The sequence below is a fragment of the Vicugna pacos genome, chromosome 4 (assembly GCF_048564905.1).
Source record: "Vicugna pacos chromosome 4, VicPac4, whole genome shotgun sequence".
Lineage (NCBI taxonomy): Eukaryota > Metazoa > Chordata > Mammalia > Artiodactyla > Camelidae > Vicugna > Vicugna pacos.
In genome coordinates this window covers 75,299,763-75,324,347 of record NC_132990.1, presented here as the reverse complement: position 1 = coordinate 75,324,347, position 24,585 = coordinate 75,299,763, and the positions used below count along the sequence as shown (strand labels likewise).

The 24,585-nt window shown below is 52.9% G+C and overlaps 1 protein-coding gene across 2 annotated transcripts; it reads right to left on the bottom strand.

Moving 5' to 3' along the window:
* Nucleotides 1-707: 707 nt before the first annotated feature.
* AIF1L (allograft inflammatory factor 1 like) lies at nt 708-23,064 on the bottom strand. Of its 2 annotated transcripts, XM_031677678.2 has the most exons (6): nt 22,907-23,064; nt 22,637-22,698; nt 11,569-11,635; nt 8,990-9,031; nt 6,554-6,716; nt 708-3,617 (listed from the first exon to the last, which is right to left on the bottom strand). In XM_031677678.2, the coding sequence occupies exons 1-6, from the start codon at nt 22,935-22,937 to the stop codon at nt 3,530-3,532; spliced, it is 453 nt and encodes a 150-aa protein (XP_031533538.1). In that variant the 5' UTR covers nt 22,938-23,064; the 3' UTR covers nt 708-3,529. The 2 variants fall into 2 exon arrangements, with proteins under 2 accessions (XP_031533538.1, XP_072816411.1); XM_072960310.1 differs by lacking the exons at nt 22,637-22,698; nt 22,907-23,064 and adding an exon at nt 21,014-21,033.
* Nucleotides 23,065-24,585: the final 1,521 nt, after the last annotated feature.

The window sequence follows — 24,585 nt, the reverse complement described above, 5'->3', positions numbered from 1 at the left end:
GAGAGTCTTTGGAGGGGGAGTGTGGAGGAAAAAAAATCAGAAATTTGGTGACGTGGGGCTTCGCCACGGAGACCCTTGTGTGTCTACCCACGAAGGTCGAAAGAGGGGGCTAAAGGGCACCAAAATCAGCTTTGCTTACTCCTGGAAAGGTAATCATTTCCAGAGCAAGAGCCTAGAGACTTAGCAAAACGCTTTAGATCTGTTACTTAATCCTGGTCACTTACGGGTTATTAGTGCCATTTGATGAATGAGGTAACTGGAAGCACAGAGAAGTTAAGGAAATTTCGCAATGCCCTTCAGTCAGAAGGTGGTGAAGGGAGAATTAGAATTCAGTTTGTCTGAGTATACTAATTGATGGCTATTACACAGTCCTAGGTAAAGATTTTTGTAGTGGAATTATAAATGCTCTCAGACAAGAGGTTCTTAGCTTGGAGCCCATGAGTCAGCTCCAGGGGAATTTGGGAGGCATATTCTGCCACTTACTATTTGGTTTTCAGCCAACTGATCATCTGCAAGCCTGCTTCTCTTTTATCAAACAAAGATGACATAATAGAACCTTATTCGTGGGGCCACTGTGAAGAGTAAAGGAAGTTTGGCGTTTAACAGAGCCTGGCACACAGGACACATTCATTCAGTCTGTCATTTATCAGCCAGCTCTTCTGAATTTGCAGAGCCCCGGTAGCACCCCCAAAATACACTAGTCAAGATGTTGATAAGTTTGTTTTATTTCCAGTCTGTAGAGATGATGTCCGGCACCACACACATGCACACGCACACACTCACATACTGCATCCACTGAACTTGCCTGACACACTCCTTCCTTTTAAATGGCAGGGACAAAGCCATACTTGGCAGTCCCCAAGTTGCTGGTTACATTAGTTAGATTTGGTCTTTCAGAAAGAAGACAGCTGAAATTCTAAGAAGCTGAGCCCTTAGCCAGAGAAGTGAGAGTCCTAGAGCTAACAGCCACAACTTGAAATACATACAGATCCCCCTTCCCAGGGACCACTCTTGAGACCCTCTCCCTCCAGAAGTTGAATTCCAAGAAATGGTGAAGGAACTGGCGGGGTTTCCTAGAACACTACCCATCCAATGAGAACTCCTTCCTGCCCTTTCTAGAAGCTGGGGACACACCCACTTGCTCTCCTCCCTTAAGGAGGCTTCCTGCAGCCTTGTAAACTGTGAAACCCACTGAAATAAGCCTAATTGGTCCTGCCCTCCTGTCTGAGTGAGGTGCAGATACACTGGCTATGCTGGAAGTCAAGAAAGGTGTTACCTTGCTCAAAGGGCTCCTGTCCCAGAGAGGAGAGGCAATGGGAAGGGGTGCAAACAGGATGGTTGCTCATCTAAGGATCTCAGTGGGGGAAAAAGGCAGGGGAGGGAGTAGGGGTGAAGTTTTACATTTACAGGGAGGAATGTTCTGCTGGAGTTTAAACTTCAACTAGGCTTGTGCATTGGAAGCAGCTCCTTAGGCTGAAGACCAGCCAGCCACAGCCAAATAATCTTGTTCCTGAACTGGTTAAGACCAGTGGATTAACCCAACCTGGCCATTTCCCCATCCCCTACCTGCTCCACTCCCTCCAGTTCCTTGGGCTCTTGATTATGGGTCAAAGGAGCCTCAGGGAGCTCACCCTGGCTCCAACTTCCCAGTAGCCCCCAGACTTTTCCTTAAGGCTCTGCGAAGGCTTCTTCAAGACTTTTGCCCAGTCTTGTGCCCAGTTAGCTCCCCAGGATTGCAATACAGTCACCTCCATATCCTCCTCTTTCCTAACATCTCACTGGCCGTCGCTGGGGTCTGACTTTCCCACTAATCTCTAAATTCCATGAGTCTGTCCATTTTACTACTGGGTTCTTAGCTCTTGGCCCATAAGAGGTGCTTAATAAATATGTTCAATGGATGAGTGCATCTAAGTGCAGAATACAGATGGGTTCAAGGCTGGGGTCCCTGCACAGCCAAGATGGGGCTAGTGTGATACCTTCCTGCTTGAGTTCTGGGAAGTGTCTTGGCCAGGAAGCTCTGGGAAAGGCAAAACTGCAGAAGCAGGCCTGGCCCTTACCCAAGCCCTGATGCTGCCTGGAGGCACTGAGAAGGGTGAGTCCTGGCCCAGGGCCTTCCCCAAGGGTTGACTCAGGAGATTGCCCCTCCCTGCCCCTTTCCATGTTTTCATCACTGACAGAGGCAGCCCAGAGCAGAGGTGAGGCGTGGGCAGGGCATCTGAACACCAGGGCTCCAATCCAGATCTTCCATCTCCAGATTAACCCGTGACTTTGGGCAAGGCACTTAATCCCTGTGGGCCCCCAGGGTTTTCTCACCTGTGAACTGAGAGGCCTGGCCCAGCTAATTTACAGGGTGGATCAGGGCTAGGAAACCCTAGTCCCTAATAAAGAACACAGGTTTCCCTAATCCAATCCCCAAGCTCAAGGTTTTGGGTGATTTGGAAACAGAGTGATGAAATAGACAGCGGACACGGCGCATGCCGGGACAAAGTGGGGGGACTTAAAGCTTATAACAGGTTGTCAATAAATATCTGTTGAATGACTGAGTGAATGAATGAAGGGTGAATGAATGAATGGCATCAGTAAGGTGTGAAGGCAGATGGCGAAGCACAGTCTGGTTTCAAGCATGTTGGGATCAGAAAGAACCCGTTCCTCAGCTCCTGGCTTAAGAGCGGTGCTGCCTCTTTGCCATGAGCCTTTAAGCCCTCATTCTCCTACCCTGTTGCCCTCAACATCCTCCCTAAAAGCTGGGACTAGACTGAGCTGAATCCCTGCCAAAGGCCTCTGGATCCCCTCTACCTCTGAAGCCCATTGCTGCCCCAGCAAGAGTCAGGGGGGCTGCACCTTCCCTCTGAGCTGCCTGTAAAAGTGTGGCCGGGGAAAAGCTAGAGGATTCCTTCTGGAACCTCCTTGCAGGGCTCAAATTGCCAAGCCCCTCTCCTTCTGTAACCTCACTGAGGATGAGAGGAAGCATGGATCGAGGGGGGACCAGCTGGGGAGGAGGGGTACCACGTGGCCACATCATGGTCCACCTGAGACCTGGAACCACCGAGCTGTCCAGGGAAACCCTAATGAGGTCCTGCAGCCTTATCTTGACTCCAGGGGCTTCTTAAAGTGGGCTGAGGTCCTCACCAGGGCCAGGCCAGGGTTCTGGGACTTAGCTCAGAGACCTCCTAGAAGGATGGACAGTGCCAGCTTCAAGTGTGGGAATCACAGCCTTCAGTCTCTCTGTTCTGGCCCTGCCCCCTCTGGTTTTTGGTTTAATGTCAGCCCTTCCGCACAAGGAGAGGACGGGGAGGGAAGAAGAGAGGGAGGCGTGATCCAAGGCTCAGGATTCCCCCACCCAAAGCCCCTTTAAGGCAGATAATTTGTGCTTCACAAAGAGATCACTGATTCTGCTGATGAAAAAACAGACAGACACACAACGACCAAACAAAACAAACAAGACACATCACAACAAGTCAAGAAGGGCAGTGAGACCAGGAGGGAGGAAGAGGAGTGGGGAGAGTGGGTCAGGTCCAGGCTGGGGTCCTCAGGGCAGGCTGGCAATGTCTCTCTCTGGAGGGGGGCCAACTGGCTTGGGGCTGCTCTCGTTGGCTTTTCCTTCAAACATCATGACTCTGGTTTGGAGATGGAGAAAAAAAAAAAAAGAAAATACACAGGATTAAGACTTCTTCCCTCATCCGGGGAAAGACCATCCCAGCCCTCACATCTGCAAGGTCCTCAACAGAAAGTCCTTGCATCCACTCTCCAGCGGGATTTTCCCAGAAGCCAGTGGCAGCAGCTATGTGAAAGGGGCTGCTAGTCCCATTTTACAGAGGAGAAAACTGAGGTGCAGGGGGCAATGTGACTCCTCAGAGCCACACAGGCAGCCCGAAGCAGGATGAGACCTGTGACTTCTGGCCATGCGTTCTCCTCTAACCATGCTGCCTGGAGGAGGCAGAGCTAGGCTAGGCCATGGCTCTGCTCAAAACCCCTTCATGTCTTCAAAAACCTCCCACTGCTCCGAGGATAAAGGCTGGGGAGCAGAGAATAGGGGTTCAAAGTGTAGACTCTGGAGGGAAACTGCCCAGATTTGAATCGCAGCCCTACTCCTTCCCAGATGGTGACTCAAGCAAGACACTCATCCCACTGATGCACTGATGCTCAGTGTTTCCAACTGAGAGTGAGGATGCCAAAAGTGCTTCTGTCCTGGAGCTGTTCCAAGTGACAGTGCCCTACTCCATCTGACTTACTCCCTGGATGCGCTCTTCCAGTCTGCTGGCTTTAAATTCCATCCAGAGTGTGACAGTCCACAAACGGCTCACCTCTGGGCTCCAGATTTCCACAGCCAGCTCCCTTCTCGACCTCTCTCCCCTTGGATGTCTAAGGGCACTTCCAGTTCAGCACATCAAAAACTGAGCTCTCAATCCCTCCCTGCCCCGTCTGCTCTTCTCTCAAAGCAAACAGCACCATCACTCAGTTAATTCAGATCCCAGACTCCCTGTTTTCCTTTATACCTCACATCTGAGCATTTAAGGATTCCTTCCAGCTCTACCTCCAAAATCACTCCCAATTTCAATACCTCCTGTGCACCTGCACTACACCCTCTCCAGGCTGAGTGCCTCATTTCTTACTTGCACAAGTGCACGAGCCTCCTACTGGCCTGCCCACTGCCACTCTTGCTCCCACCACAGTCAAGGGGGCCTTTTAAAAGTCAGCTCCCTGCTTAGAGTAACTCCAATGGCATCCCTCCACATTAGCACAAAATGTGAAATCTGTACACCAGAAATTGACACAACGCTGTAAACTGACTATACTTCAATAAAAACGTGTATATACAAAATGTGAAATCAGCCGTGGACTGCAAGGCCCCACATCACCTGGCCCCTGCCCATCTCTGCAGACTCATCCTTCACTCACTGCACTCCAGGCAACCTGGCCTCTGTGCTATTCCTTGAGCATAAAACCATGGTTCTGCCACAGGGCCTTTGCACTCGCCACTTCCTTTGCCCAGAGTGCTTTTCCCCAGATCTTCACATCTCTTCACATCTCCCTCACTCAGGGCTCTGGTCAAACGTTGCCTTCTCAATGAGATCCTCTCTGCCCACTATCCCATTCATCTCTATCCATGTTGTCCATTTTATTTTTCTTTGTACTGCACTATTGCAATCTGGCATCTTGTCTTTATTTTGTTTTGTTTTGGTCTGTCTCCTGCCATTAGAATGTAAGCTTTGTGAGGCAAGTAATTTATGTGTCCTCAGCACCCAGAGTAATTCCTGACACCTAATGGTGCTCGATAAATATTTGCTGAATTAATGAATGATAAAGCGAAGGAGTCAACATGCAGACTAGTGTCTGATACACAGTAAACATCCATTAAATCTTAGGTGTCATTTTAATAGCACGATCACTCTTATTGCTACCACCTGTCTCTCAGGTGCAGCATGATCTGACCTGCATGGTTTTGCCACCACAACTCCTGCCTCATCCCACCCCATACTAAAAGCTCTGACCAGCCCGAACTGTGTGCTCATATGCAGATCACCCAACTTCCCCTTTGTAAAATGAGACAGGTATATTTTACATTTGTACCTTAGAAGAAGTGAATCTTATAGATACACACCACTATATATAAAATAGGTAAGCAAGGAGTTACTGTATATAGCACAGGAAACTATATTCAATATCTTGTAATAACCTATAATGGAAAAGAACCTGAAAAAGATAAATTTAGAGAGATACATAGTATAACTGAATCACTTTGCTGTACACCTGAAACTAACACAATATTGTAAATCAACTATACTTCAATTTTTTAAAAAAGTTAATCTTATTTCATAAAAGCCAGTGAGTGTCCTCTACAGTTTGGACAAAAACTATGAGACTCTCCAAGGAATACCTCTGCTGCTCGCCAATGGGGAAGTACCCACACAGTGTGATTTTGGCCACTACGCTAGGTGTCTGCCGATCAGTCAGGTGCTGGGTTAGACTCCATCTGTGTTATATCATTAACCTGCAGGACATCACTCCACACAAGATACATATGATCTCCTCTGTCTTAGGATCAAGGAACTGAAACTCAGGGGCGTAAAGTAATTTGCCCAAGGTCGTTTCGGTAGCAAGAAATAGCATCAACATTTGAACGCCACCTCCCTTTAGAACCAGTTTTTGACTCTATCTTATGCTCACAACAACCCTGTGAAGTAGCAGAGTCTCTTTACAAATGAGGGAACTGAGGCTTGGAAAGTTTCAACAGTGCATATATTATCGTCATCATCACCATCACTGTTGCCACTTACCAAGCACTGATTCCATCAGAGGTTCTGCTACAGGTTAATTTTTCCTGAGAGATACGTATTAACGTGATCATTTGACAGATAAGAAAATCAGGTCCAGTGAAATTAAGAGCCTTGCCCAGTAGGTCACGTAGTGAGTTACATCTTGGCTGGGGTGCCTGAGCCAGGAGGCAGATCACATAGTGAATTACCTCCTGGCTGAGATGCCCGAGCCAGGGGCTTCTCCACACACCATGACTTTGCCTCCAGAGGCCCCAGGAGAGGCAGGAGGTACTCACAGCTTGAGGACCGCCGACCGTTTCCCCAGCATCATGTTCACAAAGTCTCGGTAGGAAATGGTGTCGCTGACCCCACCCGTCACCTCTGAGATCATCTTCTTCATCTCCAGGTGGGTCTTGGGGACCCCAAGCTTCTCCATCATCCTCTTTAAAGACATCAGGTCTGCCAGAGGAAAAGCAGATCTGTTAAGTGGAGACAGGATGCTGGGTCGAGTAGGGAAGCTGGCCAACTTCCCTTTGGTATCCTATGCCCAGAAGAAGCCAGGCAGGACAGCACCTCCCTGGAGACTGCAGTCAATGGCCTTTCTTCTCCAGGGAGAATGAACCCATCTCACCCTCCCTGCTCTCTTCCGAGGCAGTATGGACTAGTGGTTAGGGACATGGGCTTCTAAAGTCAGACAGACTTGGGCTGGAATCCAGCTCTGCTACTCGGCTGTGGGGCCTCGGGCAAATTACTTAAGGGGAACCCCTACTCCCACCAGTGGTTGATAAGATCATTTGGAGTGAGGATGCTCCACAAGCACCTGGCACACAGCAGGTGCCAACATAGCCTTTCTTCTTCGTTCTGTTGTTCTCTCTGCTGCCACCTGAGGTTTGGGTGAGCCATGAGCCTGGTGCTCCAGCCACCCCAGAAGCCACAGTGAGGTGGGGTTAGGGAGTCAGGCTGACCCAGGCAGAAGTCACACTCCAGGGCGCTGGGTGGCAGCTTCCCCCCACCTGCCACTCCCACCTGCCACTCCCACCCTGCAGTTCTGGGCTCCACCTTGCCGGAAGAGAGAGGGTGCCAAGAATATCCAGGAAAGCCAACAAAAGAACAAAATTCAAGAAAAACAAGGGAGGCACCGAAGTCATTACCCCAAGAAGCTGCTGCCTCTGACCTCCCAGCTCCCAAGATCTGAGGCAATTTCCTTTGGATTGTTCCATGAACAATGGGTCAGCGAAGGGTGGTGGGAGTTGGGGTGAGGGTGGGGCACGGGCCAGTTTTAGGGCTGGAGGAGTGGTGAGCCAGCTCACCCGAGAGGCAGGGCAGGCAGGACTGGTGCCAGACCCCTAGGTGCCAGGATGTCCAGGGCATTTCAAAGAAAGCCGGGCAGTGTGCTACAGGAAGAAGCGAAAGGTCTCCCACACGCTGCTGGCCAGACTCGAAACTGGCAAGACCTTTCTGGAAGGCAATTTGGCAAGATGCTTCAAAAGCTCTTGACCCAGAATGTCTACTTCCTGAGATTAACTCAAAAGAAATAATCAGCAACATGGACAAAGATTCATGCACAAGGACATTTTTCATGGGATTATCAATAATAGTTAAACTGGACATCATCTAAATGGGAGATACTAAGGCATTGGCTGAATAAATTATAGTCTGTCCCCACAATGGAATATTATGCAGCCATTAATTATATTTCCAAAAAAGTTAGTAATACCTCAAAATACTAACAAAGCATTATATTTTTAAAAAAGGGAGGTTCCCAAATGGTATAAAACAGTTTGATTAGAACAAAGAGTGGAAAAGTATAAACCAGAATATTGATCGCAGTCATTTCTGGGAGGTGGGATTGTGATGAAATATTTTTGTCTTTGTGATTTACTAGGTTTTCCAAAACTTTTTATGATAATAATGTATTAATTTGATAACCCTAAATAAAATAAATAAATAAATAATAAAGGGATAAAAAATTTAAAAAGGATAAAAATATTCAAACGGGAGGAAAACGAGAGGAGACAGAGGAGGCAGAGAAATGCGGAGGGAGAACCCACCTGGAAACCACAGGCAGGGATCTGGGCCCTGGCAGCCACTTCATGACCATATGCCCCAAGCATGCCCCAAGCAAGCCCCAAGCAAGCCGTTCCACCTTTCTGAGCCTCAGTTTCCTCATCTGTACAATGGGAACAATTAAGGCGGCCTTGACCATGTCATAGAATTACTAGTGAAGGTCAAGGTATGGTCCTGAACATAAGTGCCATGGAACAGGCATTTGTCACCCCCAGCTCCTGGATGGCAGGACACAAGAAAGGTCTGTTGGAACCAATGTCTATGAAAGCCCCTTGTCAACTACAGGACAACTTACAAATGGAAGGACAGGTTTGGGGACAAAGGAAATGCCAGCTCCCTGAGCATCTCCAGCCCTAGGCAGGGGCGGCCCCTCCATCCTGAGTCTGAAAGCACCTGGAGTGGAAGGCTGAGGCACAGGTAGGGAGGTGGGTGGGGAGGGAAGCAGTAGGGAGCAGAGTTGAGGGCAGTGGACTCAGCATGGGCGGCAGACAGGCTCAAGGCCAGCTCACCTGGCCTAGCCCACTGGGGAAGCTTCAGTGGGTGCCTGTCCACTCATGAGAGCACCCCATGCCCCTCACTCATGCAGGTGGGTCAGTGGAGCTCTCTGGACCCTCCCTTCGTCCCTCCATCCCCACCCCCCACAGCACACTCAAGGCCTCACTCACCAATCTCTCCCTCATTGTTCAGGTCAAACTCCATGTACTTCTCTGGAAATCACAGAGCAGAAACTGGCATTAGCTTGGAAGCAGGGTCACCTCCTGCAGGGTCCCAGTGACTCCCTTGAAGGCAACTGGTCCTCCTTATCCCACGTGGGGGCCTTGAAGTGAGCCATGTCATTTCAGCTGTTGTCTCTGGAGAAAGGCCTCGCCCAGACTGCATCCTTTGCCACAGGCGTCGTGGAGAAAGGTGCCCAGGGGGCCGCTCTGATCCTCTGCCCAGGAGGGCAGCTGCTTCCTCCCAGGCCCTGCCAGTGGGGACGGGCTGCATCTGAACAACTGCTAAGTGGCTAGAATAGATTCCCGGCTTTAGAGACACAAGTCTGCAGGGCTTGGGAAGAGCGGGTTGTGGGCAGGAACTGGTCTGTTTTCAGTGTCTCAGGTGATTCTGATGGAGAACCAGGTGTGCGGACCCCCAACTTAAGAAGTCCCTGTATTTCTGAACCTTTGGGGGGGTCATGGGCACCACCGAGAATCCGATGATCTTTCAGGAGAAATGACCTGCCCTTGGCCACAAAATGGAACACACAGCACCCAGGGGTACACAGACCCTCCCCACAAACCTCACCTAAAGACTTCGAGTTAAACCTCCCTGATCTAGGGGTCCCGGGAACCTCCAACAGTGAGGGAAATACTGCAGAGCAATGAGCTTGTATCTCCTGACAAGGCAATGTGTGCAGATGTCATGTGGCCTTGGGCAAGTCACCCCTGCCACCGGAGAGCAGGACCCTCTGGGACTTTTCTGCACCAAGCAGCCAGCATAAGAAAGGCAAGGTACTCCCAGTGACCCTCGAGGCTTCTGTGACTTTCGCGAGCATCTGCCCTCCAGCCTCTAGGGCTGCCTGTCCCACCATCCCCCCCCCCCCCCCCCCCCCGCTCCACTCCCCAGGTCTTGCTGCTCCTGGCCCGCCCCCAACCTGCTCCCGCTCCTCCTCCAGGCTTGCCACCTCTCCACCTGGAATGTTCCCCCTAGGCATTCTCAGGGCCCTTTCTCATGCCTTCAGGGCCCTCCAGCCTTTCTAACTGGGCACCATCACCCCCACAAAGCCCCTACTACCATCTGACAGGCTTTCTACTTCCTTGCTCAATCTTCACCACCCCTCCCCAACTAGGACATAGGCTGCTCTGGGCAGGGGCCGTCCTATGCTTTCTCCGCTGTGTTCGTAGGCCCATTCATAGCCTGGTGCCTAGTAAGGCTCATTTGGAGAGCAAATGAGTGAACGACCTGAAACATCTACAGTCCCTTTGCTTCCAAGGTAACTTCCTGTGGTCCCAGGATGGACCCAATCCTACATCCCAAGAGAGCAGAACTTAGACCCCTGGGAACTCTGTTCCTCCTCTCAGAGCCACCTCTGAAGGGTGACCATATTGGGTTCCAGAGGGAAAGGAATGGACTGATCACTCCTCCTCTGAACAGGAAGGGGAGGTGCAGATGGACGGGCAAGGGGTGGGGGTGTCTTTATTCTAGTTCGTTTGTTCATTCATTCTTTCTTTCCTTCCTTTGTTCCCTCTTTCCTCCGTTTTTAATATATAAGACACCACTGTGTAATGGTTAAGAGCAGGGGCTTTGGAGTGAGACCAATATGAGTTCAAGCTGCAGCTCTGCTATAGGTGAGCTGAGTGATCCCAGGCAAATGACCCCACCTCTCTGAGCCTGAGCTTCTCCACTTGTAAATTAAAGCTCACACTATTTCCCTCCCGGCTGGATTGGGAGGATGCAGGGAGATCGCAATGCTAACCACAAGGTCAGCGCTCGATAGTTGCTGAGCCATTGATGTCCTGCCTAAGGACAGCTAAGCTGTAAGTGGTCCAGGGAGCACTTGGCAGGTTCTTTGCCCTGGAGCAGGGAGGATGCCCACATTGCCAAGACTCTAGGGGGGATGCAGCCTGGAGGATGTTCAAGTGGTCCCCCAGCGCGCCCAGGGCTCCGGCATCCAGGGTGCATCTCTTGGGCAGGAAAGGTGGGTCTGTTCCGCTCCTTCTGTGCGCGGCTCCTCTCCTTTCGAGCCGCTGGCTGAGACCCAAGTGCCAGAGCCCGGAACAGAGGGACCTTTATGCCGCCCCCTCTCCGCAGGGGCTCCTGGGCCCTGTTTTCTTTTCATCCCATGCTGCCGGGATTCAATGGGCAGAAACTCTGCTCCGCTGTGGCGACACAAGCGTCCATTCTCTGCAGGGGCTCCCGAGACGCTCCACCGCGGAGGGGGCGAGGCAAGGGCTGCTACAAAGAGCTGATTGTGTGCTGGGGCCCCGGGAGCGAGCAGGGCCTGGGCAGCGGCGGACAGGAGCCAACCTGAGCCCTGCTGGGCAGCCAGAGGGGAGAGAGGGGCAGGGGCAGGCCGGGGCCTGCAGGCCGGGGGTGAGGGGCCCGTGCCCCACACTGGGCACCCCATCTCGCAGCCCCCCGGGAAGAGGGGCGTTCTGGATGACACAGGGTGCAGCCTGGCCCTGTGGGGTGAGGAACCCTGGGTGTGAGGGCAGAGGGGCCCGCCCAGCTCTCCTGGGAGGGTGGGCAGCCCGCCCCAGCTCACCTTTGAAGGCTGCAAGCTTTTCTGGCAGGTCCTCTTCATCACTATACTTCTGGTCACAGAGAAACTCCTACAGAGGGGAGAGGGCAGCGCTGAGCAAGGGGGCAGTCGGCAGAGCTCACCAACACACAGGCCCCTGCCTGGTGCCTCCTCTCCTGCCAGGTGGCCGGGCCCGGCCGGGCAGAGCAGGAGGCTTCTGTGTTTGTCCTTGGCCTTCTGTCAACCCTCAGAGGCAGACCTGCAGAGTCCACCCTGGGGGTAGGAAACATGCCCAGCAGCTCGGGGTGGGGCCCGGAGTTTCTGCTCTAGCAAACTAAACACCTTCAGTCAGCCTCTGAATTATAGGCGCAGGGACCTGGGCTTCCCCACAGGGCACCCCATTCCAGGATCCATGAAGCCATGAGCCCCAAAGACAAGCCACTTGGTTCCAGCGTTAACTTCTTAGGTATGTAACCCTGAGCGAATTGATTCCTCTTTAAATCGCTATAGCTTTGTCTGCCAAATGCGTATGATGATCACAGCCTCTTCTGGAGTTTGTATGAGAATCCCAGGAGCGTGTATAAATGAATCTTGACAGCTTAGTAAACAGCAGCTGTCCTATCATTTGTCCCTCTAGCCAGAAAATAACTACACATTTCTTAAGAGGTCACTTACCCTCTTACCTGTGTCCTCACCTGTAAAATAGGATGCACCTGCCCCCTCAGATGCTTGCAGAGACTCAGATGAGTCCTTTCAGAACCAGATGGGCTGGGGAGGGGTGGAGATCGGGGTGGGACTAACAACAGGCTCCAGAATGAAGCACTGACCCCCATGGTCTCTCCAGATCTCCCAGGGGACCCAAGAGGTAGCTGCTATTATTAGTCTCATTTTGCAGATGAGGAAACTGAAGCTCCCAGAGACAGAACTTCACTCAGCTCTGTCTGATTTAGAGCCTGCATCTTTAACCTTGACACTTAAAGATGGGCAGATAGCAGGCATTCATCTGGCTTTAAAACAAAAAGCCAACAATTAGTAAGCATCCACTAGGCTGGGCGCAGTGGCGGAAATTTTACTTGCCTCGTTGCTAATCCTCAAGTGGCCCTAGAACCTCAAGCAGATGAGGAAGCAGAGGGTGTGTTCCCATCCTAGTACGGGAGTCCGCAAATCCTCTCTCTTCTCTGGACCTTGCTTTCCTCATTGGGCCAAATGGATGTGGCCATTGCTCCTCCAGTCCTTCATTCATTCAATAGTGTTTCAGGGACCACAGCGCACACTGCTCTGTTCTAGGCATCAAGGGAGCAGGTGAGGAGAGGGTGTGGAGGAAAGGGAACCCTCCTACACTGTTGGTGGGAATGTACTTGGTGCAGCCATAATGGAAAACAGTATGGAGATTCCTTAAAAAGCTAAAAATAGAGTTACCATATGATCCAGCAATCTCACTCCTGAGCATATATCCAGAGAAAACTCTAACTTGGAAAGATACATGCACTCCAATGTGCATGGCAGCACTATTTACAATAGCCAAGACATGGAAGCAACCTAAATGTCCATTGATAGATGACTGGATAAAGATGTGGTTTAGGTATACAATGGAATACCACTCAGCCATCAAAAAAAGAACAAAATAATGCCATTTGCGGCAACATGCGTGGACCTAGAGATGATCATTCCAAGTGAAGGAAGTCAGACAGAAAAAGACAAATATCATATGGTATCATTAATATGTGGAATCTTAAAAAATGGCACAAATGAACTTATATACAAACCAGAAAGACTCATAGAGAAAATAAACTTATGGTTCCCAAAGGGGAAAGGAGGGGAGGGATAAATTAGGAGTTTGGGATTTACAGATACAAACCACAATACATAAAATAGATAAGCAACAAAGTCCTACTGCAGAGATAGAGAACTGTATTCAATATCCTGCAATGATCTATGATGAAAAAGAATAAGAATATATATGTATCACTGAATCACTTGCTACACACCAGAAACGAACTCAACATTGTAAATCAATTATACTTTAATTTAAAAAAGCAGGGAAGGGGAGAAGGTTAACATCAAGGTGAGTAAGACAAGATCCTAAAATCACAGGAAGCCTGTGTTTTAAATGATGTTAAATGTTACCTAGGTCTAACTAAAACACAGTTTGAAGGCCCTATCTGCCCCTCCCCAGTCCAGTTTCTTTCCCTTCTCAGAGGTAATCATGATGCTGAACTTGAGGTTTCTACCATGGATGTTTTTCCTATTATAACTATGCCAGCTACTATTGTAAAAAGACAACTTATACATTAACTTTGAGGTGTTAAATTTTTTTTCTAATTCCAAGTTTTGGAACATTCCGCATAAATATGTACTTGAAGTTCAATAGATGATCTTTTTAATGAAAAAAAAAAGTTACCTAGGTCACTCACTCAACCTGTCTCTAAATTCCTGCTGTCATGTCCCACTAAATGACCTAGTCTGTACTTACACACCTCCTAGGACAAGGAACTCACTACCTCTCCAGCCAGTCACTGTAAGGAGAATATAGAATGGGAGAATGACAGGAATCTAAATGATGCTAAAGCACTCTGGGCTTGGATCTCAAGGGTACCCACCTCCTCAGGGACCTATCTCTCAGTGGAGACAACCCGCTGTGGGCAGTTAGTACCAGGCTCAAACGTCCGTGCTCACTAAACAACGGATAGGATTGACTACGAGACAGAATCTGATCCCTTCCAGGGTTCAAGTTCCTCCATGCTCACTCAGCACCCTTTGACAGAGTAGGAGGAAGCCACCTGCCCCGGCCGCCACCGTGGTTCCCCTGGCTGGGTCGGGGGGCTCTGATTGCCCCCTTGCTTTTTGGTCAGCACTATGCTATCCCATTCAATCCTCACAGCCACTGTTAATTGACTTTACAGGTGAGAACAGGAGGACCAGAGACGTTACTAACACGTCTAAGGTCCCCAGGAGATGCGGAAGCTCAGGGTGGGTTTGGAACCTGCGTCTGTCAGACTCCAGGGTTCATGCCTCTAGCAGCCAGGTGAGCGGAGGGCAACCCCAGGGCCCACGGGGTCCAGCTGGCCCGGCCACAGCCTCACTCGGGGCCTCATTACCATGGCCTCCTGCACCATCCAGGAGCCTGTGGGTAATACAGAGCAAACACCTCCAGGGATCTAGGCAGACTGGGTTTGAGGGGTAGGACAAGGTCCCTGGTCTCAGGGGCAAATCACACATGGACAAATGCAGAACAACCAGGTGAGGCGGAGAGGAAGGACAAGAGCTCAGCCTGAACCACTGAATAACCACATCCACCCCTGGACCTCACCCTGGGCCAGGTGCTCAGCAGCCATAGCAGCCCCAGGGCGTCCAGGATTATTGTCTTTTCACTGATGAAGCCTTAGCCTTTATCACCACCTAATATGCCATGTCATTCATGTCCCGCACTCCCCACCCCCCACCACTGGACTGGATGCCTCAGCCAGCCTAGCCTCCCTTCTCTGCCTCCCCCATGCCGGGTGCGCTCCCACCTTGGGACCTGTGCTCTAGCTGTGTCCCTTACCTGGAGCGTGCAGATCTGCATGTCACCTCCTTCAAGTCTTTACTCAACTGTCACCCTCTCAATGAGGCCAGCCCCATCCACTCTGCCCACTGGAGCCCCCACCTCCGCTTCCAGTCCACCTTAAGAAAACACCTTTTATTCCACGGGATGAGTCACCTCTCTAACACAATGTAATTGCTTATGAAGGATGTTACCCATTATCTGTCTCCCCCGACAAGGTGCCACAGAATAGATGCTCAATAATATTTGCAGGACGGGTCAATGAATTGAGACTCAGAAAGGATAAACAACTAGTCCATCAAGGCAGCACAGCTAGCAAGTGGCTGAGCTGGGATGAAACTCCCCAGCAGAGGCTGCCTGGGTTCCCTCCCCACACAGAGCTGAGGAATAGAAGTGACCCAATGAAGTGGGTGTTGGAAGGATGCTGGGAGGAGGCAGGTCCTCGGTCACAGGTTCTAGGAGGATGTGTTTACTGCCTCTGCCCCATAGATGCCTAGCAGCCAGCCGTGCCCAGCACATAGTAGGTGCTCAGGAAACATTATTGAATGAACGGAGAAGATGGCCACTCAGCCCAGAATGACTTTCTCCACTCTCACTCCTGAAATGGCCAGGCAGCGTTACAAAAGCATGCGGCTGTGTGTGACAGACTGGGGAGGACTCAGAGACTGAAATCACATGTTTCCTTAGAGCCAACAATGACAAATGCTTGAGCCACAGAGCGTCCAGGGGTGGGAGAAGCAGCTGACCCGTTCATGCGTGGGTCGGCCGCCCTCACTGACCCCGGGCTTGGGGCAGCTGTGTGGACCATGCCTTTGGCAGGGGCCCGGGGAGGCCGGCAGGCGGGTGGCAGGAAACAGGAGCTCCACTGGCTGTGGTGCCAGCAACCATCCCACCTCTGAGCTTTGGATTCCTGGTTCCAGCCTGCGCAGAGCCCACAGCTTCCTTCTACCAGGCGTCCTCCCCCCATAGCCCTGCCCCGCCTCAGGGCACAGTCCCACCCACTGCACAGGTGCCTTGTCTGTCCAGACTCCAGTACACACCCCCCTGCCCTGAATAGGACCCCAGGCAGAGGAGATGGAGATAGAACTCAACCCAGACATTTGGAAAAACAGAGGAAGAAACAGAAGGAGGGCAAGCTGGAGCCAGGTGCCAAGGTTTGAGTGTGAAACCTGCTTCATTTGTCTGGGCCTCAGTTTCCCCATCTGTAGGAAGGATAAAAATATTTACCTCACAGGCTTGTCCTGAGAATTATAGTAAGTAAATATACATCAAGTGCCTAACACAGTGCCTGCTACTTAGTAAATGTGAAATAAATGTTACCTATTTATTACTATCACCGTCTAACATTTATATACATTCAGTCCACTTAGATTACTCACAGCTCATCAGCCAGAGACCACCATTGACTATGAAATCGATTAGGAGGGAAACCCCACCTCCAGCTTAGGCTGGTTTGTTCTCTTCTCCCTTTCTGGACGGCCCCATTTGACAGATGGGACAACGGAGGCCCAGAGACGTTGCTCAACTTACTCAAGGTCACAAAGTTTGAAGGATGCAAGGCCTCGCCCCTTCACCGTCCCAGCTCCCTCCCTGCCCCAAACAACCCCCGGCTACATGTCTCTGGGCAAAGAAAGTCAATACTGGGAGTTACCTTTCCTCCCGGGAAAGGAGGTCATTCCAGGGGCCAAGGAGCCACTCTGTAGCCCTCGAGGGGCCTGGGCAGGGTGTGTGGTTTACTCTAGCCCCACCCCCTGCTCCAGCCCACTGTCCCCCAAAGACACATTTTCTTCTGGCTGCAGAAACTGCCATCAGGGCCTCCAGATGCGAGGGGTGCAGGGGGCCCCTGGGCTCCGACAGCGACTATTGATAAGCAGAGAGGAATGTCTGGAGGCCTTGGTGGCCCCTGGTAAGGCCCTGGCAAAGAACCAGGAAACGCAGGCAGGGAGGATCCTGGGGTCAAACACAGGGAGCTGTGAGCCAGGTGGTCACTCTTTAAGCCAGTGCCCCCAGGGAAGGCCTAGGGAGGTGGCAGAGCTGTTCCCACGTCCACAGCAGGCTCAGAACCCCGAAGGGATGTCTGACAGCATCCAGCTTGTCCTCTTTGTTCAACAGCTGAGGCCCCAGAGGGAAAGGTCTTGACTAAACCATCTATCCTCCAGGCAAGTGCAAGGCAAGCAAGGCAGAAGGATGGGGCAGGGAGGCTGAGTTCAAATCCTAGCTCTGTGACCCTGGGCAACTTGCTTTCCCACTCTGGGCCTCAGTTTCCTCATCTTTAAAATGGAATCATAACGATAGACCCTTGTCACTGGGTTGGTGTCAAGATTAAATGAGCTGGGATCTGTGTCTCCTGACCTACAGTCCTAACAAACCCCAAATAAACTCATTTTTTGGCCTCAAAATAAATAAATAAATAAACAAGCTGACTGCATAGAAAGAGCCTGGCTCCTAGGATACTTACTAAGGGTTAGCAGTTCTCATAACGTGTTTGGATCACTCACACCAACAGACTCAAGCTATACCAAGAGGCAACTGTGAGCAGGGGAAGGGCACGGAAGAGACCCACCCACAACTTTCTTTCTCCCTCATTGTGCCATGAAGCCCTCCTGGTGAGCCTTGAGCCTCTGGTCATTCCTCCTCAAGGGCCTTGGACACCTGGCTGAGCTGGCAGTGACAGGCCATCCACTCGGGACAGGGTCCTGCCATCTCAGCCCCACGGGACAGTGCCCGCAGCTGCAAGGGCTCACTGCTACCTCTCTTGGGCGTCTCCAGCCCTGATGCACATCAGACTCTCCCCCATCCCAGAAGCCCCATCCAAGTGCTCATGCCTAGGAAGGGCTGTTTCCCAAACCAGCAGAGGTTGGCAGCCCCAGCTGTGTCCCGGCCTCTGGGTCCTTGCCACTTGCTTGCTCTCCCACCCGCCACCCCGACTTAACTCTCTTTCTGGGCTGGTACCTTGAGCACCTGCTCCTGGATGCTTGCTCCTGGCCCTCCAGGTCCACTTTTATGTATTAGCTGCAGCAGAATTTTTGCGCTGACAGATATCACCATCTTGCAGGCCATCCAAAGGGCTGGTGGCTGAAGCCCTGGGCAAAAACTCTTAGGACAGGCGGCACCATGCCTGGCTGTGTGGCCTCTGACACAGCTGACAGGCTCTTAAAGGGCCGGGGCCAGACCACACATGCCCAGCCTGGTGCCCGGCATTTAGCAGGGGCCTGTAACAAGCACCCACAAGGACAGCAGGCTCACACTCCCTGCGGCAGCTCTGGGTCCTCATCCAGACGCTGCTTCCTCGCCAATAGATGGGGCAGCCAAAGGAAAACATCCCACCAACTACACAAATGAAGCAGACCCTGCAGAAATTCCATCTCCAGCTTCCTGTGACATGGCCACACCGAGGTCGAGACTGGCTGGACCTGCAGGGACACTGAATCCTCGGAGGCTCACGTGGCTGTTATCACCATCTCCCTTATAATATATTAAGGAAGAGCAAGAGAGACGGGTGCCCGGCGATGCCAGCTGGGCACATTCACCTGGGCAGGGACAGGGTGGCACTGCCAGGACACAGGAAAAGAGACACAACTGTTTTCTGCCTGGGTCAGGTCTCAGAGGCCCCCCACTGCTGGGCAGGGTACCCCCAGCCCTGCACAGAGATACCCAGCCTGCCAGGCCCAGTTCTTCCCAGCACAGATGGCACATGGGTCCTGAAATAACCATCAGGCACTGAAATGCTACAGGAAATGCTGAGTGTCCTTCATTCGACCCAGGAGGGCCGAGAAGGCAGGACTGGAGCCAGAGATCCTTATCCACATAAGCAAGAGAGGCTGGTGTCACAGCTAGGCCATGGCTACCTGGTGGACAGGGGCCAGGGCAGGCCCTGGGCAGCATCTGGAGACCGAATCCTGGCTCTGCCACTTCCTGGCTGTGTGACTTTGGATGGGTGACTTCACCTGGCTGAGCCTCTGTTTCCTCATCTCTAAAATGGGAGGCCTGCTACTCCTTGTCCCACGGGGATGTTTACAGATTCTTGCCGTGCATCTGATCAGCGTTCCACTGAGAGGAGTCAGTGAGATGATGTACGTCAAACATCAGGCCTGGAGCAAAGAGCGACTCACGTTATTTTGTTAAAGATCCTGGCCTCTGGCCAGCTCAAGCTGCAGCTCTCACCATCCTCCCGGCTCCATCCCAAGGGTAGGGGCACTCTCAGGGGCACCCACCCAGCCCCACAGCTTCCCTCTGTCCCTGTAGGAAGCTGGAGAGAATTTGTCCCACTGCCATATAAGGCCGGGTCTGGCTGGCCCCAGGGTCACCTGCCATGCCATCGGGGCACGGGGAATGTCAGCTATGTGGGGGGAGTAGGAGGCGTGCGCTGGTCCTGCCTGCTCCAGTAGTGCCGAGAATGCGCATGCGCACATGGACACACACGTGCGCGCACACACACGCACACACATACACACACACGGCCCAGAGGTGGGCTGGGCGTCCATAGAGGAGACCAATCAAGCTCAGAGATTGAGAGAAGAGGCTGGGTTCCAATGTGGCTGTTTAAACCCCTCTGAGTCTCATTTTCTGTAAAATGGGAATAGACAGAACTTCACAGGGTTGGAGTGAGCATCCAATAAGATAATGTTCGAGGCACACCTCGCACACTGCCTGGCACATGCCGAGTGCTCAGAAAATGACAGCTAAAACTAGAGTGAAACTACAAAAAGTGCATTTTCATACAGCTCCACCTGGACCTCTAGGCCCACCCAGGTCTCCTCCTTTTACTCCTGAATCCCTTACACTAACAACGGCCAAGACTGAACTACCCTACTGCCCTTTGGAAGCTGGCCCACCCCAGCGGGGGAGAAGGGCCACAGAGGGAACTGGGGTGTTGGCCCAGAGAAGCCCCCAGGCCTGATAGCTCTGTCCCCAGTAATCACCCACAGTGATGCCCAAGCACATGCAGTGAGTGAGTCTTAAAGCCCCATCCTCCACGCCTTCTGGCTTCCCCAGGGCCACTGGGCAGCTGCTCAGCCCAGCCCCACAAAAGCCCCGCTCCAGTGGGGCAGTGAAGCTGCACCCCAAAGGCAGGCAGTCTGGGCTGCCAACACGGTTGCTTTTAGAATTCACTCACCCCAGGGAACTTCCGCTATGACCATAGCCATGGATGAAACTAACTCAGACCCCTAACACAGTGACTCCCTCAGAGTCTGCAAGGAGTTTTAATCTGTTCGTCTCCACCAACTCTATGATTCTGCCAGATGAGGGGGTCTGGTCCAGGCTGAACAGCCAGCATATCTCAGACCTTGCTCCTAGGTTTCTACTCCTGCACCTTTAAGACCCAAACAAACCGATGATAACAATCAGGACAGAAGCCAGCTCTCCTGTGTGCTTTACATAGATTATTTCAGCTGGAAAATCACAACAGACCTCCTCCCATGACCTCAAGTGGCTTGCCCAAGGTCACAGAGCCAGTGAGCATGCCCCCCCACCCCGCTCCGTGACTCTAAACCATAGTGGGGCCATCTTGACCCACTGTGGTGGGAAGCAGCAAGCTTCCAGTTTGATCCTGGAGACTCCTTCCTCCAGGGGCCCAAAGCCTGGGTCCCAGCAGCCCATCTCACACAGTGGATCTCAGAATAGCACCCAGGCAGAGAAAGGACACTAGACTGGAAGCTCTGCCACTGGCTTCTGTGTGGCCTTGGCCAGTTGCTTGCCCTCCCTGGGCACTGGGGTCCTGAGGTGATTAGACACAGCCCCTTTTTGTTCACTTTCCCCAATTCCAGTGCTATCCAGATCAGTCCCTGAGAGGCACAGCCCCTCCCCTTTCTGAGCCAAGCCAGTACACCTCCCAAAACAACCCTGTAGCCCCCCTCCTGTCCCCATCTACTCCCCCCGCCACCCCACATAAAGGGCAGGGTTGGCATAGAAAGTCCCACACACCCTCAGCTTCCCTGGTTTGTCCAACTACAGTCATTTCTCCGCCATCTCCAGCTGTCTCTGGCTCAGGGTCCTCTGGTTGTGGGTGGATTCAACTGGCTTGGAACCTGCCAGGCTGAGTGGCCCAGGGGGCTGTATGAGGTCAGGGTTCCAGGCTCCTGTCCAGAGGGCAAGAGCAGCCAAGGCCGAGGCTGGGCTAGCTGCAGAGAGAACTGGGAGGGAGCCCAGCAGCCCGGACCCCTGAGAGCCCCAGCCAGACGTCCAGGCTCCGTTTCAGCTGTGCTCTAGACGGCAACAAGAAGCAAGGTGAGGATGGTGATGAGGGGGCTGGAGTTTACCTGGTGGGACCCTGGGGTCCCCAGAGACCTCCATGGGATCCCTACGGCCAGTGTAGTGAAATCAGGCTGCCTAGTCCAAGAAAATCAAGGAGGGAATCAAGACTGCCAGCCCCTGGCAAGATTTCAGACCTACTACCATGTGGCAGCGGTTGGATCCACCTCCACACAGCCCCCACCAGGACTCTGCTGATGCTCACCAGCTTTCCACTTTGGGATTCTGAACTGGGATCAGATCCCAGGTGCCCAGTAGCCCGGCGGAACCAGCAGGGGGAATGTCCAGCCTTGGTTCAGTGGGCATGCCTCTGCAACCAGTTAGGAGGGAATCTGGAGACATCCTCCTCAGGAAGTAATCTGAGAACCATCCATGGAGGTCTTCTCTCAGGCTGGGTGCTGGACCAAGTGCGCTAACTACATGCCTTCCCTCACTCCGCCCTCATGGTGACCCTGGCTCTGTGACAGGGGTCATTGCTAAAGCCCACAGAGCCGGAACACGATGGAGACCAGATCCGAGTCTGGGTCTTGCTGTGCTGCCTTGGAGTTTTGGCCAATCCAAGCAGGCCCTGACACTTGTCCTTATTTTCTAGAATTTAAATGGTCTTTAAGCAAAGGTCTATAAGGTCCCGTCGTATGCCTGGCAAGAGCTGGCAGGATTTCTCTATGGAGATCCACTAGGACTAAGCAAGCAAAGCACCAAGTCTCTAAGGCAACCTTTCCTAAAAGCTGGAGTGAGAAGGAGTTGTGGGGATGGGAGTGGGGGTCAGGCAGGAGGCCAACACTGCCCCAGGTTCCAACAGCAGCCTGATCTGGACTTGCTGTGCCATCTCGGGACAGCCACCTCACCTCTCTGGGCCTCTCTTCCCTCCCTCTCTCCTTCACTGTAAAACTGGGGACTCCCTGGAGCCATCAGGGGTCTTTTCCAGCTCCAAGTTGTTGTAGCAGGTCTTGGGCGGGCTTCGGGGGAGCCCGGGGGCAGGCTCGGCAGGCATCAGCGCTCCTGGGAGGGCCCTACCTCTCTAGTCTGAGAGTAACAACTTGCAACCCGAGACTAGAGGGCGGTGGAGAGGGTGGACGGGGACCTACCTGGAGTCGGAGGCACAGAAACAGGGCTGGAGGGAGGAAATTGGGGGAAGCCCGGGTGAAGGAGAGCAAGGGGGGTTTGATTTTGTGGCAGGCACAGCCTCACAGACGGAGGTGGGACCCGCGGGGCGCTGGGAGCTTTGGGGGCGATTCGCAAGCTGCCCTCGGCGGCGGCGGGGCTGGAAAAGCGAAGGTGGAGGCGCGCGCTTACCCGGTTGATCTCCGCCAGCCGCCTCTCCTGCCGGGCTTTAAGCAAGCCGAACGCTTTCCCTCCTGGAGGAGACAAAGAGGCGGCCCGGGAAGCGGGGGTCTCCCCGGGCCGCGCGCCGTCGGCCCGCGCCCGCTTCCCGCAGACCCCACCGACCGCCCCGTGCGCGCAGGTGGCGGGTGGGGGACACCGGGCGGGGGCCGAGGGGCGAGGGACAGCGGGACAGTGGGGCGGAGCAGGGGCGCGGGACAACGGGGAGACAGCGGCGCCTACCTTGGAACCTGTTGCTGAGCGCGACCGACATGGTGAGCACCGGGCTCCCGCCGGCTCGGGGCTTCGCGGCCTCGGCGAGGGACGAGGAGGAGGGACGGGCGCCTGGTCCGAGCTCCCGCGGCGTGTGGCGGCGGGACCGAGGGGCGGGGGAATGGCGCGGGCGGCCGGACACTCCCCTCCCTCCCTCCCTCCCCTCCCCTCCCGGCCCGCCTCCCCTCCCCTCCCCGCCGGCCGGCCGCAGGCATCAAAGCGGCTATTATGCGGGACGCCGAGCCCCGCGGGCCGGCCCCTCTGCTGGAGGACGCGGAGAATGCACAGCGCGGGGGCCGCCCGTGAGCACCTCCCTCTCCGCTCCCGCTGGGACCTCGACGAGCCCCTTCCCGCTCGGCGCTGCGGTTTCCCCATAACCAGAACGGGGACAACCTTCGTACGCGCTTCGTGGGGCGGCTGTAAGGATCAAACGCGGGTCCCAGCCGCAGGGAGTAAGCGCTCAACCAACCCGGGCTGTAGACGTTACTACAGCCTCTGCGCAGGACGCACTTTTAGAAGGAAGGCCTACGTTCCCAACTTTTATTCTTAATTCTTGAAAAGCTTTAAGTTTTTGTTAAGAAAACACATAGTGACAAACTACCACGAAGCTCTCAGTGACACTTGAAATCAGTTAGAGCGAGTTACTATTTCGTTAATAAACCCTATCTCTTGGGCACTCACAGACTGCACCAACTTTGCCAGGTTGACACAGGATATATGCATTATACCATTTAATGCTCAACACTCTGTGAAAGAGGATTCAGCATTTCCATTTCACGGAAAAGTCAGAAAGTTGACGCGTGGCATACAGGTCCACTGGGATGATAAACCAAGACTCTAACTCCAGGAATAGTGTGGCCCAGGGTGCAGAGACTGCGGACTTGTCCAAATCAGGACATTACTGAGAATGACGGGCGGCACTTCTAATAGTTATGCTGGGGTCACAGGCACGGACGGGGACTATCCTGGGCACACCTGGTCACTAGTAATAGCCCCCCCACCCCCCCAATACCCACACATAAACTGAGTCCCTGGGGATTGCATCCAGGAAGTCCCCTTCCCACAGGCTTGCCTCCTTCTTGACCCCTAGGACTGCGAGCTTGAGACCAACTGGTTCTCTTTTTTTTTCTGTAACTGCCCCCGGGGAGGGAAGAGGCCAGGCTGCCCCAAGGTAGAGGAGTAGACAGAGGGCTAATGCCAGAGCAGCAGTTTGCCAGGGGGCAGGCCCTACCTCCCCAGCACAGCCAGCTACTCTCCTATTCCTATCCACACCCCTTGCTAGAGTTTGGATATGGCCAAGCTGTGTGATCTCGGGCAAGGCACTTGACCTGTCTGAGCTTTAATCTTCCAGGTCTGCAGAATGGGGGAGACAAGTGCTTCTCACTCAGCAGGGGCTGTTGTAAATTTTATTACTGTCAGGGTGGTTTAGGCAGATAGGAGTTATAACCCTTGGTTGATGAGAGATGTTCCATCTGGAGGCCAGAGAAGAGAGCTGACTTAGAACAGGGCCCTCATAATGCACTTCCTGGTCTAGGCTCAGATGGCCCGTTGCCCTGACTGGTTGGCCCCAGTCAGTGGTTCTGCAAGGCAGAGGCCACCCCACCTTCCTCTGCTTAGCTGCTGGGCTGCATTACTAACCAGATGTTCAG